At 47.1% G+C, this 14,680-nt stretch overlaps 1 protein-coding gene across 1 annotated transcript in view; it reads right to left on the bottom strand.

Moving 5' to 3' along the window:
* Positions 1-1,331: 1,331 nt before the first annotated feature.
* The window catches only part of ERLEC1 (endoplasmic reticulum lectin 1), a 284,891-nt gene continuing 271,542 nt past the window's right edge, over positions 1,332-14,680 (bottom strand). The window contains exon 14 of the mRNA XM_086927644.1: positions 1,332-1,594. Within this exon, the coding sequence (XP_086783770.1) occupies positions 1,523-1,594 (72 nt within the window). The 3' untranslated portion in view covers positions 1,332-1,522. The remainder of the gene's footprint in view (positions 1,595-14,680) is intronic.

Genomic DNA, 14,680 nt, shown 5'->3' with positions numbered 1-14,680 from the left:
TTCTAATTTAGTTTAAGAAATATATATGGTGGTCCCTGTTATCTATGTAAATAGCAACAATGTATGACATTAATCGGATAATTATGCAGTGATGCAGTGTCATGAATTAACATTATCATTTAATATGGTTTTCGGTTCTCTAAATTGCCCACATGGGCTGTGCCCCCTCTTTTTGAACTGTTCAAGTAAGGCATTATGCCAAGATGCTGTGTCATGTTTCACCCTTATGACATAATGTTGTTTTAGTTCTCTAAATTGCCCACTTGGGCTGTACCCCCTCTTTTTGAACTGTTCAAGTAAGGCATTATGCCAACATGCAATTATTCGGATTGATATTTAAAATCTATAGTTTTACAAAGTCATACTTGTGCCATAATACTATTTTAGTATGTAATTCTGCATGACCTATACAGGTGCCACCAAGCATATGCATGAGCTCCAACAACAAGGAGGAAACGGGTTTTGTGTAAACAGCAATGTGTTTTAACTGTTATCCATGCCATGCATAAGAAAGAATAATTATCATTTATTATTTTATTTACACATTGGTGAAACATAATTAACGATGTGCAAAAACGTTACAACAACTTGTTAGCCATGAATATAATGGTTACCATGGTTTCTGAGATGCGACTGCCCTAACCAATCAGCAACTTGTTTGTATAAAAGGTTTTACCTTACCAGCATTCACTGTTGTGAGCAAGGCGGAATAGCCGTCGAAAACGCGTTGAATCTTTTCTTTTGCAAAATAAAAACTTTTTCCTGATCTAGACCCCACGGAGTCAGCGCCTGTTTTGTACCGCCAAAACGTCAGGTTTGGAATATATATATATATATATCATATAACATATAACATATAATATAGTGTTTCCGGGGTCCCGCGCATGGGCGGGAATATTCTAATGCTTGACTATTGATGAGGATCCCCTGGAAGAGAACTCCTTATTCTTATAAATGTGGGATTCACTTGCGGACCATGCCTCAAACTCTTGCCTTTATAAAAAGCACCTTTGCTCTTCCTAAGCTTGCAGCAAAAAAAGTTCAAGGCACGTTCTTCTTTTTCAGACCCTGTCCTAGGATTATAACTTTATGCTGAAGTAGGTTCTCTTCCAATAGGAGCTACTACTGCTTAGACAGAGTCTTTGCATAAGGCCATACTGGCTCCTCTGCTGCATTACCCTTTGTCATGTTTTTGAGAGCTTGCAGTTACATCTGCAAGAAAAATGAAAACCTTGTAAAAAATAACCATCTTAAATACATATGCCAAGCAACAATACTGAAGACATGAGTTAAGTTTTACAAACATATCGAGTGAAACAGAAAACAAGATATCAGATTAAAAATTTATTGACAAACCCTTATATACAAATACATTTACAGTGATTTGAAGACATTCCATTTGTAAAGTCCTGTTGATATTACTCTAACAATTTTCTCTTTTAAGAAACCTGGTTGGCAAAGACAATGGCAACTATATTTAAAGTATAATTGCTTTATTCAGTTGACCATCCTCTGTCATTTTTCAACTGGGTACTGAAAGAAATCCATTTTCATCTGCTGTGTCCAGAATTTTACAAATGACTGGGGACTCCACCTAAAGAAACAAAGAAAACATTAAAATTGAGAAACACACTATAAAGAGTGTGGGAAATGTACATGTAAAAATAGTTGATTTCAGATTTTTAACCTTAAATTACACAAGAACATCATAATATTCATTACAAATATGCTGGTTTCACTTTGGTATTTTGCCCCTCCCTGAGTTGCCCACTGAGATGCAACTGTAGTTATTTAAGAATCTTTAGGTTAATGGTTTTAATGGGACATGCATCATTTGCCTTTACATATCAAAGGCTCACCTCTGACCTTCCAAATATTTCACTTGTGCCATTCTCAAATCTGGATATTTACACTACATATGCCAAATTCCTAGGCATTCCACTTCTCCAGCACCGCTACTGCTCTGTCTAAGTAATTTTGTCGCAGATGGGAGGTCTTCCATGCTGTATGCATCCCCCAAGGGTTCATGTCCCACCACTTAACTTCTGAACACCCAAATGGTACAGACGATTAAGGCTTTCATTAAGAGAATGGTGGAGTGGTATGCACAGCAGGATAGCACTCTGCTATACTACATCATTGTCGTGTATTTCTGGACCTGGAGTTACCGGGTTCAGAAATACTAGACCCAGTTTCACCAGGTGTGGATATGCACTCCGTGAAACTGCAGAACAGGGGTCTGGGGCTGTGGGCACGGTTAAAACCTGGACCGTGCCAACTCCCTGCAGCACCACAGGAGGAAGACAACCCTCTTCCTAGCCAGGTCACCGACCTCGGACATTAGTCATCCCCCTCTTGCACTGGCACCCTCTGCTGACCTTAACCACCTGATCAGAGCAGGAGAATAATGTAATTGGAGTGGTCTGGAAATCTGAGGGAAGGATATGAATTTTAATTAAGAAATTCCTGGGTCTGCATATTATCTCCCCATTCCTAGGACTATAACTCTTAATTGTTAGATTTAAATGCAGAGTGTAGGATGTGTAGGAAAGAATGATCTGCCTTCATGGTTACCCCCACTTTTTGCTGGTATTATTCTGTTTTCTGACTAGTCTGACTGGGATCCTGCTAATCAGGACCCCAATCTCTGTGCTTCCTCTCTAAATTTGAGTGTGGTAAGTAATTTGGCACCTTCCCACTTGGCTACTGGTGTACCCAGGTAAGTCCCTAGTACAGGGCAGTGCGTCCGGTGCGGCTGCACTGGGTGCTGAACTGTGGAGGGGGGGCGCTGTGACCAAAGGGGGTGCTGTGTTTAGCAATATCTTATGATATGAGAGATGAGGAGCACTTTTGCCTGGTGGCAGTGAAAATAGGAGCAGGCGGGCAGGTGACGTGGGGGTGCAAAAAGCGATTATCGCACTTGGCGCCACCAGCGCTAAAGCCGGCCCTGCCCTAGTATATGGGGTCTCTCATGGGCTGCAGCATGTATTATGTCACCCATGAGAGACCACTCAAACTGTGACTAAAGGCCTGCCATTGCAGCCTGTGTAAGTTGGACCTAGCACCACTTATGACCAATATACATTTCCTTATATCGGAGGTCACTACACTTAAAAACCTATAAGTCACCCCTAAAAAGGCAGGGTGTGAGATTATAAGTGTGTGAGTGCCCTGCATGAGCAAGACACCCCCTACAAACCCTGCAGTTGATTCTTCAGGCTTTGCTTCAAATTTCTTTACATAATACATTCCATCCGGGTAGATGGCACAATTATACATTGTTGAACCCTATAAATTATAGTCTACACTACATATCGGTAGCCCACCCTCTCACTGTTCAAGATAAAAGTGAAGAAATAATAAGAACGGTCCCCGCTAGCTAGTACTTCTCAGGGTGACGGTGTCAATACAACTTCAAATCTTTACTACTCTAATTCAACTCCCTCACCTCCCCCCAACCATCCCTCCCCTCCAGGCATGTCACTTCCAACTATGCATAATGTACTCTGTATTCATGTGTGATACATGGGTTCCCCCAACATAGCAGGACTAACAGTGAAGTCGGTCCCTCTACTGTGCGCTCATGCATCATGCTAGTGCTAGGGGGGTCAGTTCTGCTGCACTTGGGTGCTAGTATCTTAATTTCCAAACGTTGGTACAGCAATCTCACTGTCTTCATTGTTATCAGTGTCTGGGTTATTTAATAGTCCCACTAACGTTTCCCATGCTTTAGCTGCTTCTAATGACTTTTCGCTACTCGTTCTCTTCGCCAATTGCAACCTCGCTATCCATTCGCATTCCGTCCATTTGATGAATTCCTTCTTCCATCTAGCTATGTTGGGGACCCCCTGCGCTTTCCGTGGGAGCTTGAGTGCACGTGTAAACCTACTCAAGGCACCCTCCGTCTGGGTCGTGTTTCTCTTATACAATTCCTTGGAGGAGTCAAAAAACAACTCATTTATACCGTTGAGTGTAGCAAGCGCCCACCCGGTGGTTCCGGATCTCCAGAATCATCGAGCCTCTGCGCAACGGCTTAGCCAGCCAAGCTAAGCCGCTGCTAGCTGCTTCTAATGACTTTTCGCTACTCGTTCTCTTCGCCAATTGCAACCTCGCTATCCATTCGCATTCCGCCCATTTGATGAATTCCTTCTTCCATCTAGCTATGTTGGGGACCCCCTGCGCTTTCCGTGGGAGCTTGAGTGCACGTGTAAACCTACTCAAGGCACCCTCCGTCTGGGTCGTGTTTCTCTTATACAATTCCTTGGAGGAGTCAAAAAACAACTCATTTATACCGTTGAGTGTAGCAAGCGCCCACCCGGTGGTTCCGGATCTCCAGAATCATCGAGCCTCTGCGCAACGGCTTAGCCAGCCAAGCTAGGAGAGCTCCTGATTTGTCTCCCTCTGTGTGTGCACGTGTGATATAAGTTTTATAATCGAAACAGCGCAATTGCTCAATTTGTACTCCAAGCGCCTCCTTTGCTTCCACTAGCTCCCCCTGTTTGTCCGGCCTCCCAGGACGCTCTCTCTCCCCTTCCCAAAAGCGGTGACCCGCTTCTCTTATTTCTGTTAGCAGCACCCTGCATATCCCCACCGCCTCAGCGATACAGCAACCCCAGATCACAGTTTTAAAAGTGTCACATTCCTCTACAGATGTGGAAGCTGTGCCCTCATTTTCCCTGAAGGATAGAGTTATGGAAGTGCCCACTGTGTCACGAAACACCTGCTCTTCCAAGGCCTCCAAGCATAATCGCCAAGTAGGTATCTTGGCATGTACACGCGTCCACTGCATCCGGAGTAATATGGGATGTGATCTGACAATATCCTAGCAAGGTATTCGCTGCCTTGTACTCCTGCATGCACACCCGAAGAGCATAAAAATGCATCTAAGCGCACGTGGAGACCGTGCAGTGCTGAGAAAAAGAATAATCCTGCTCCCTAGGATGTTAAGCCCTCCGAGTGTCCACTAGCCCCCAGCGGCCCTGCCAATGCTGTCTCGCCTCTGCTATTTTGTGGATGGGCGCAGTAGGAAGAGAGGGGAGCTAGCGGTCCAAGTTCACATCTAATATACAATAAAAGTCCCCGCCAAGCAATACTGATCCAGTGATATAGCGTGCTAGTTTCGCTGACAACTGTGAGAAAAAGGCAGGTTGTTCCGTGTTGGGAGCATATATGTTCCCAAACTATGTCACGATTGTCCCAGGAACCACTACGTATCTGCCCTCTGTGTCTATAAGACTTTCTCTGCACTGAAAGGGCACCCCCACCCAAACCAATGCTCTCCGAGCAAACGCGGAATAGGCAGTATAAAACATCTGGCCACGCCAGGGCCATTGTAACGCTGCTCCTTCCTGCGCCTTTAAATGGGTTTCTTTCAATAGTGCAATCTGAACCCCCTGAGGAATAAGTATGCGTGTATTTTATGTCAACGCCACATAGAGTGCATTCCCTTACATTCCATTATATACACTTCAAGTAGTTGGTGGTACCCATCCTAACAGTGTTGAACAGTGTTATGAAATCTGCTATGAAAACTGCCCTAGTGACATGCCTGGCCCTAACCAACCCTAAGCCTAACAAACAACCCCAACTTCCCCTCCCCAGGACAGCTACCTTTAAACTAGTACCCATCGAAACCATAAGAACATTCACACTAAGTCCTCCGTCAACTACAGAGGCTCTGGGGATCGCGGCTGGCTAGGGGCTTCTCTAACCATTACACACCAGCCTCATCATAAAGAGGACAGTCCGGGGCATTCACCAGTCCTTAGAAGCACAAATGGCCTTCTGAATACTCTGCCCACCTTGGCTTACCAACCTTGTTCCAATAATGCCATCTGCCGTCTGTGGCATCACCTCGAGCATCCGTTCGCCGCTACCATGAGACGTGTCCGAGTCATTGCCCACTGAGTCTCTGGTAGAGTCAGCTTTTTCAGATACCGCAGCCCGATCCTGGGCCAGTGCTACCACAGCTTGCAGAGCCTCCACCCACTCCTGTGCAGTCTGAGATATCATGGGTTTCCTCTGGGTTCTGTTACGGGGACGACGGTTCGGGCGTGATGTTCGATTTGTGGCTCGCCGCTGCGCTTCTCCTGGGTTCTCTCCTCACGGTATCTCTGCTTTGTACGTTTCTAGCCAGTCCCATGCTTCCTTAAGAGAGTCAACATAGTGCGTATTCCCATCTAGAATAATATGCAAGCGGGCCGGGAACATCCAGGAATACTGGAGGCCCTAGTCTCGCAGTGCTTTCTTGACTGCCACATAGGAGGCACGCTTCCTCTGCACTTCCAAGGTATAGTCCGGGAACAGCGTAACCCTAGCATTATCCACAGTGAAAGGAACCTCGGTCCTTGCTCTTTGCAGGAGTAAGTCCCTGTCACGAAAATGGAGCAGGCAGGCCACCCCCGGTTTCGGAGGCCTCCCCGGAGCCAGCGGCCTAGCCGGCACCATGTGAGCCCTCTCCAGAATGTAGAAAGTAGTGAGTTGCACCGGGCCCAGCCCGTTCCTGAACCACTTTTCCAGGAAGGCCACCTTATCGACCCCTTCTGCTCCTTCTGGCAGCCCCACCACCCTGACGTTGTTTCTCCAATTACGTCCTTCCGCATCTTCAGTCCTGCACTCCAGAACGTACACCCGGTCGGTCAGGACTCCCAGCTGCTGTGCCATATTCTGCTGCACCTGTGCCAGCTCCGCAACACTGGTCTTGGTTTGCTTGACCCTCTCAGAGAACTTTCTGTGCTCCTCTCGCACTAGCCCAAGCCCCACTGCAACAGCACTAATATCCTGGTGGAGGGTCGCCTTTGTGTCCGCTATGCCCTCTAGTATTTTTTTTAACTGTTGCTGCACCGGGATTTCCTGGGTAGTCTGTAGCTGATCTTGGGCACCTTCTTCTTGATCCTGGGGGACCCCAGTCGGGCGACCGCTGGGTTTACCCATGGAGGCGCAGGCCTGTCTCACTCTCCTGTACCCCCTGCTCCGTCTGGTTACTTGCACTCTCCAGGGGTGACTTAAGTCAGTTGCACTGCACAGCGTGAGCTCTGTCCAATGATGGCGGTCACTAGTGAAGAGTTGTTCTTAGCGCCGCTCCGGGTCAGTTCTAGGTTTATGTGCAAGGCCCAATCCTGTTTCCTGCATCCCAGTCTCCCAACTCCCACGGCCACAAACGGGGGTCACCCGCTCTTCACCAGCTCCACTCAGATCCGTCCCTCAGATGTCGCCTCTGCCAGAGGTCTCAGGGCTTTACTCTACTCTCCCCAGCTCCTCCATTCAGGGGCCCACAGGTCACTGAATCCCCAGCAAGGAGCTCTCCTACGCCCTCTGCAGCTTACAGAGGGGCACACCATCGTCACCATACTCTCCGCACCACCAGAGTCGTCAGTCGCCCCAAAATTCTTCCTGGGAGGCCCCACCTGGGTCACCGACCCCTCCACCGCTGGCCTCCTCAAAAGTCTGGCCTTATATGAAGCAAATAAGCACCACACTGCTCATGGGACCCACCACATCACGACTTTCCACTGATCAAGGAGGCATGCCCGCCTGGGCATATCCTGACCGCCTTGCCAGTGCCGGATCCTCTGGGGGCCTCCCCCTCCTGTCGATGTTGGTGGTCCGCTCCCTCAAGCTGCTGCTCCGGGCCAGTACCGGACGGTACTCCGCTCCGCTCCGCTCCGCTCGATCCTTCATCCAGGGCAGTATTCTAAGCCAGGGTCAGGGGGCCACAGTCCAATCTCCCAGCCAGTCCCGCACCACAGCCCCGCAGGAGCCGTCCACGCACCTCACTTCTGCAGGGCGAGCGACTCGCACCTCACAGCAGCCTCCACTCACTGTTCTGCGCCCGGTGTCCCAGGGGACTTCCGATCACCATCATGCGAATCGGGGCACCCACCCTGGCAAGGCTCCGCAGCAACGCCGGAACTCACTCCGGCGGCTCCTCCTCGTCGCCTGGTAGGATTTCTCCCTGCTTCCAGCCCAGTGAGTCAGGGCACAGACTGTTTCATCCAGTCAGGGCCTGCTCATGCTGCCGAGCCGCCATCTCCCCTTCCAGGCTGGTGCCGCAGGATACAAGAGTCGGCAGCGCAGCCCCGATCTGGCATCACAAGGCGGTCCGCACCTTCAATGCGGAGCTCCACACTCTATGCGTACCGTGGCCGCTCCTGCCACCATTCTGAGGTTTCTCGTTTTCCTGGTCCGCATCTTCAGCCGATAGACAGCGCAGACAGCTATCAGCAGCTCTCCAAGTCCCCTCCTCGCAGGCACGGCCCCGTGGGGGACACCAATAACGTGTTGTGCGATCCCCGACATCGATTTAAACAGGATAACAGCGAGGCTGATGTGGAGCTTTCTGCTCACGTGTCCGCAATCATCTCCGGCCAAGCCACGTCCCCCCACGCAAAGTCTAACTATAGTGACTGTGCTGAACATGGGCATGTTTGGTATCAAACATGTTGGAATCATACCCCAACACCATCCCCGTGTTAGAGGCATGATTCCATGCACCAGAGGGCTCCTCCAAGAAGACCTTAGTGCTTCCGGTAACCGTCTTCCAGGGTCTGCCAGCAAGCTAGTGCTGCTGCCAACCCCAGACACGATTCTGCCCTCCTGCTGCTGAGCTCGAGCAGGGGAAGGTAGGATAGTTTTCCTGCCACATGGAGGTGTGACCACCTCCCAGACAGGGCTTAGTGTATTGGGCTGGCGGAGCTTGCCAGCGCCACCAGACTGGTTTGTAGGGCACAGTTGGTGCCCTGCTTGCATACTCCAGTTTGATCCAGTTCAGGCTCCCGCTCTGGTGCGAAACTGGACAAAGGACATGGGAGTATCCTCCCCTCTGCCCAACCCCACCTCTGGAAGGGACCCTTGAATCGTCCCAACCTTTCCCTAGGGTTACCTGGGTGTGGCTCTTCAGATTTGTCGCGGGATAAGACTCAAACTCGAACCCACTTCAATTTCCATCATCTGGGCACTTTGGACTTTGCCGTGAACCTAGACTGCACCAAGGAAGACTCCTGCTGCTCCTAGTCTCGCTGTTCTGCAAGTCTTCCTGGTCATCTGTGCATGTGCATCATCCAGGTTCTTCTCTAGGCCTGTGGGGATCAAAGACATCCTAAGGAATCTTCCTTATCGTTAAGAAGTCACTCCCCTCAGCAACACAGAAGGTGGTTCTGCAACTCCTTTGAGCCTATACCTGTCCTTTCGGCAAGTTTAAGGCTAGTTTGCTCATCAGAACAGCTAGAACAGTATCCCTGTGCACCACGTCGACTTGCTGTTGCCAAGGCTTGTTGACTCGACCCTCCAGAGATCTTTGGGCTACAAGAAGCTCCAGCCTCCAGCCTCTCTTCCTACCAAGATCTTCATCCTCACTCTATCCTCTGCACCGTGGACCTACATCCTTGGTGCGCTGCTTGAGGTCCTCTTGCGACTCCTGTGCCTTCGGCCTATGGGCCCTCTTGAGGGTCCTTCTTTGGCTTCAGTGGGCTCCCCTGCTTGCTCGGGCCTGCTCTGACTCTCTGGCACTTGGTAAGTCCCTTGAACCTTGCTGGTCCCAACACTGCACCTTTTTAGTTTGCCACGTCTGTTGCTGCTGCCAAGGCTTGTTGTTGCTCCCGCCGGACACCGACCACCTGGTTCTTGACTTCCGACGTGGGCCAGCTCGTGAATGGCTCCTGGTCTTTCAGTGTGTCATCTGGTCCTCACAGCTGCAGAGACATGGTCAAGTCATCATTCTTGCATCTTCTGTCATCAGTGGTCATTGGTCTTCCATGCCTCCTGGTCACTCCTGAGTGGCATAGACTCTGTCCCCTCTGCTTGCAGGTACCTCTCTTCAAGAATACATCCATGGATTCTACTGGACTCTTCCACCTTCTTCGCCAGCGTCATCTTTTCTGAAGTCCTCCATTGTGGTCTACGGCGGTTTCCGACGTCAATTCACACCAATGCACCCAGCTTCCCTGGTGTAGTTATCCTGGGGTATCCATGGGTGGGGTGACTTTCCAACCTTCTGTCTTCCACAGGGTTTCTTCAGGGTCCACTGCGAAGGGTCATTTTTGCGAAAATTGCAGCGGCAGCGGTCCCCTTGTCATGCATTCAGTAAGCAGCTGTGTTTCCACTCTGCACACAGCCTCCGTGGGGTACTGGAGTACTTACCTCAGGTGATTCCTTGGGTTCCCTGCTCTTCCTAGTCTTATGGTCCAAATCCAGACTTTGGTCGCAGTTCGCATTCCACTTCTTTGGTATATCATTTGGTCTCCTCCTGGAGACCACTGTACATTTGTGGTTACTTACCTGTTTTTCATTTGAAATATTGTGTGTATTGGGTTGATATCTCTGGGCAGGAGCTATACCAATGTGTTAGGGAGTGTGTATAATAAATATGAATATTTTTATAGCTACACTCTGTTGTTCTTTTTCGTTTAACCTACACTAGAAGATTAGTTCTAGTAAAACAAGCTGCTTAACACTCCTTCTGGACTAAGCCTTAAGGCTGCTCTCCAGAACTAACACTAAAGCGCTTTCTATGGTTGTCTAAGACCACTCCAATCACGATAAGGATTGTTTGTATTAGTGCAAGCTGTTTCACTTACATAAGTGTGCACCATATACCAAGCCAGCCTCCTACACTATACCTGTTTATGATTGCTTTGTCATTCTGCGAACGACCTACGATGTAATAGTTATTCAGGTTTTCAGTACAAATTTTATACCCTGGTGATAACGGTCTCAAGCAGGGGTATGACTCCATGAACCATTCGGTCTTGTCTCATAGGCCTTATCTTGGTATTACTATACCATTCATTTCCATTGGTGAGTGATCAGTACAGTGAGAGAAGCTTCCTTAGCAAAGGTGGTTCATACACAAGGTCTTTTCCTTGGGAGTCTGTCTGCTGTTATCATACCACGTATTGCAAATTTCGATTTTTTTTTCAAGGATTTTAAAATCTTTTAGGCACCGACTGTTTCCACAATCAGTTTCTATAGTGGCTCAGCATTCTGGCATGGAAAATTTCACAGAAGAACTGATGTCCGTGCACGGGAGGGGACTTATATGGCTCTGCCGACGTCACAACCGGAGTCAACGTCATCACGGAGCCGTACGACGACATCCCCCAGAGAGTCAAGGTACTGCTGAAAAATGTCCAGATCCAGTTGGATGCCTGGGGAAAAGTCAAAAGTTAAGGAATCTGCAGCTAGACTGTACCTCTACCAGATAATCTGTTACAGAATTCTAATTTAATTATTACGAACAGACATCTCCACAAATCCTAAGTATGCTTAGAAAAGTAATTCTACTGTACATGGTGTGGTCAGAGAGTTGTTTTAATATCCGAGGTTCCTCTTATACAGACCAAGGCGCTGGTAAATTTTGAAAATAACTAACCTCAGCAAGGTAGTTTACCATGCTAATACAGTAGCATTATTAGCAAGACTTATCAAAAGAAAACAATGCAGTTTCAGGACCTAGCTTTTGAAATGTATGACTATAGGTAATACTGAATCCTAGTTCAGGCTCACCTACCTAGTAAATATGATTCTTCTCGTCTCTCATCTATTTGGTAGAAATGATCTCCTTGCTGGGCTACCTGAAGTTACCTTTGCTCCTCTCAAATTGATCCTTGAAGACGTTTTACCATATTTCTCTTCTCCTAACTGACTAACATTAGCTCCTCTTAGAATTGAGAATTAAAAATCTTCTGTATCACTGACAGTGTTGCTCACCTCCATCAAAGACCCTACCTACATACATAAACTCCCTCAAAGCAGGAATTGTTTGCTCAACAAGGAGTAATTCATACATAATGCAGAACATTTCGAAAGTCTCAAAATCCATCTCTGCAGGTGACTTTCTTCTCTGCCCAAAAATATAGAATTCATTACATGAAGATCTCATGTAATGAAGAGTCACTGCTAAAAGATCAGAAATAACGGTGCACACAATAGCAATTATGTAGTTCATTATTTTTCCCCCTCAGATATTGATTGCTTTTAAAGCATTTTTCTGGTTAAGCATACAGCACTCAAACATGTTAAATTATTCAATCCCAAGCAACTCACAAGTTTTATGTCACAGGCCTTACAAATACTGCATATACGAACACATTTTAGATCTTCACAAAGTTTTTTCCGTTGCCAGGATCACAAATTGTAATATATGGCCATTGCACACCATGGAGCAGGATTACTTTAGAATTCACCATCAATTCATTAATTTGAAAAGAATATTTTTAATTTGTACGGTCATTGTCTTTCTCCCCTACACAAGCCAAGTGTCAAAGTAATAGTCTGGCATAATTACATCTAGTAGAAAACCAAATCCTCGTTAGTAATTTGAATGCATTTCATATTCGGTATGTAGTTCTATATGGGTGCAGTGGGCATCAGCACTAGCGTTTTATACCAGCACGGTTAATATTCAAGGGAATGACTGAAAACGAAACCCTCAGAGTTGTGGAACAAACACTTACCTGGAGAGGCTACAGAAAAGCCTTTATGTAAATATAAATGTCCAGTATTTGTAAAGCACGAACAATTACCCGAAGGTGTCAAGGCGCTGGCGGCCTTCGGGAAGATTAAGCGAGCTATTGCCCAGTCACATGGTGCTGGGCTCATCTGCCGCCGGCACCGGGGATCGAACCGTGAGCCCCCAGGTTCCGGAGTCGGTTGCCCTGGCTGCTGCGCCACACCTCTTATGAGTACAAGAGGCCTGTACAGGTATGTGAAGGATTTTAACTAACTTTAAAAGGAGCTTCTTCACATAAAGTTGTCCCACACACTATGCACAGTAGGAAGTACAGAGACCCATTTAACCTAATCATTCTGGCAGTGGTGGACAACACTGCATGGTGTCATCCCCTAGTGGAGCAGATAAGATGTAGCTCTGTTTGGACTTTGGTAAACCTCAACGAACCAGAATTTAGGGCAAACATTAGACCCTTGTGTAGCAGTGAACACTAACCATTTCAAATACAAATTTGAGGTATTTCTTATTGCTAAGAGGTCTTTTCTTCACCAATAGTATTAAATTGGACTTACGTACTGCTCACTAAACCATGTAACCCATTTCTCATGTTAGGCACTTGTCTCATCAGGAGTAGAACAATTAAGCAGTTAAAGCTTTCTCTAGGGGGGTGGTCGTTGTTAGTAATCCAGACGCCAGTGAAAGGGATAGAGGGGTTTGCCCACTTGATGGGATGGGGTAATACAAACATATAATAGTTTCAGTTTGAGAGATTTAAGACAATCAACCGCATGGTCACATTTTGGGCTTACGCAGAAACGGCTCCCTCTAAAGACGACGGTTTCACTACTCATACTGTGTTATAAAAAAACTACTGGACAGGGGCTATCCAAGAAGGTGGCCAACCTAGAAATAAGGCAATAAAGGAGGCCCGAGGGGAGGGCCAAAGCTAACTACATGAATCATTCTGACTTGTCCTGTTCTTCAGCTTTTCTAAAGGCAGGTACAGGGGACAGGCTTGGTCAAAAGAGCCAAGGTGTTGCATACTGGACAGCCTGGACCAAGTTTCCTAAATTGACAGTTTACATCCAACACAACACAGGAAAGATGGAAGGGTAGGTATTAGTTACAGCGAGCAAACAAGATTCAACCCATTAAATAACTGTAGTTGTGACAGTATCACTGCCTTTGCATTGCAGAGGACACAGGTAGTCTTCAATGAGCTATCCCCTTTTGGTTAACATTGTCCTCTTTGGGCACCATATACACTGCACTTTCTCCTGGTTTCAAACAACGATAGAAAAACAAACACATAACATACGAAGTAAGAATCAGAGTCAAGTCTGCCACATACTCTCTATACAGGCAAGAAACCCTTGTAATGGGTGACTGGATGTCACAGAAGAAACTAGTTGGTTCGGTCTCCTGCATGGACACACACAAAAAGTATGTGCACCTGCGAATAACCATCTGCAAGCAACTACCAGTCGGATCATCACATCAATCCCCATTTTTTTGTTGCTAGTATCATTATTTCAAGTCATCATTTTAAGCAGTGGAACGGCTGGTTCATGGTGTACCTAGAGCCCTGGTTACTGGGAACCAGATAGTGAAATCTTCACTAGTATACTTCTAATTGAAAAAAGAATGCAAACTACAATGACAACTGGGAAAAACATTCTTCGTAGATCCTGGACTAATATCCACTACCTGCAAATGCCCTTACCACCTCAGGTGGGAAAAGGGGAATTATTGTTCTCATCAAAGAGGTCTAGAACACAGCAGCAGGAGGGGGAGGAGGTTTCAGAAGAGCATAAAATGAACTAGGGGTTGCAGGACTAAGACTCCTGAAAATCCACAATGGCCTGTATGAAGGTAGCAGCTGGCATAAGTGCTGCATACAGCCTAGAGGATGAAAAATGGAAGCAATGGACGTGTTGTGTTATTAGCTATTTGTAAAACGCACTATATCTGGAGTATCTTTATGCCACACAGCAGCACACACAGCACAACCTCTGCGTCCACACAATAGATCCAAGCTACAAATACATGTTGAGGCCCTTTCTAAACTTCAGAAGCAATTCCATGAGTAAAGAAAAGGGAATAGTGTTCCACAGCCTAGTATTGGCAGGCAAGAAAGCCTTGTTTCCCACACTATGAGAATGTATGGTCTGGAACCACGCTAGTGTTGCATTGGTCTCTCTTAGGGGTCTATTTAGAGCATCCCAGTTGAAC

This window comes from Lissotriton vulgaris, chromosome 6 (assembly GCF_964263255.1).
Source record: "Lissotriton vulgaris chromosome 6, aLisVul1.2, whole genome shotgun sequence".
In the NCBI taxonomy this organism is placed as follows: domain Eukaryota; kingdom Metazoa; phylum Chordata; class Amphibia; order Caudata; family Salamandridae; genus Lissotriton; species Lissotriton vulgaris.
Note: the sequence above shows the minus strand (reverse complement) of the source record. Positions and strands in the feature narration are given on the sequence as shown.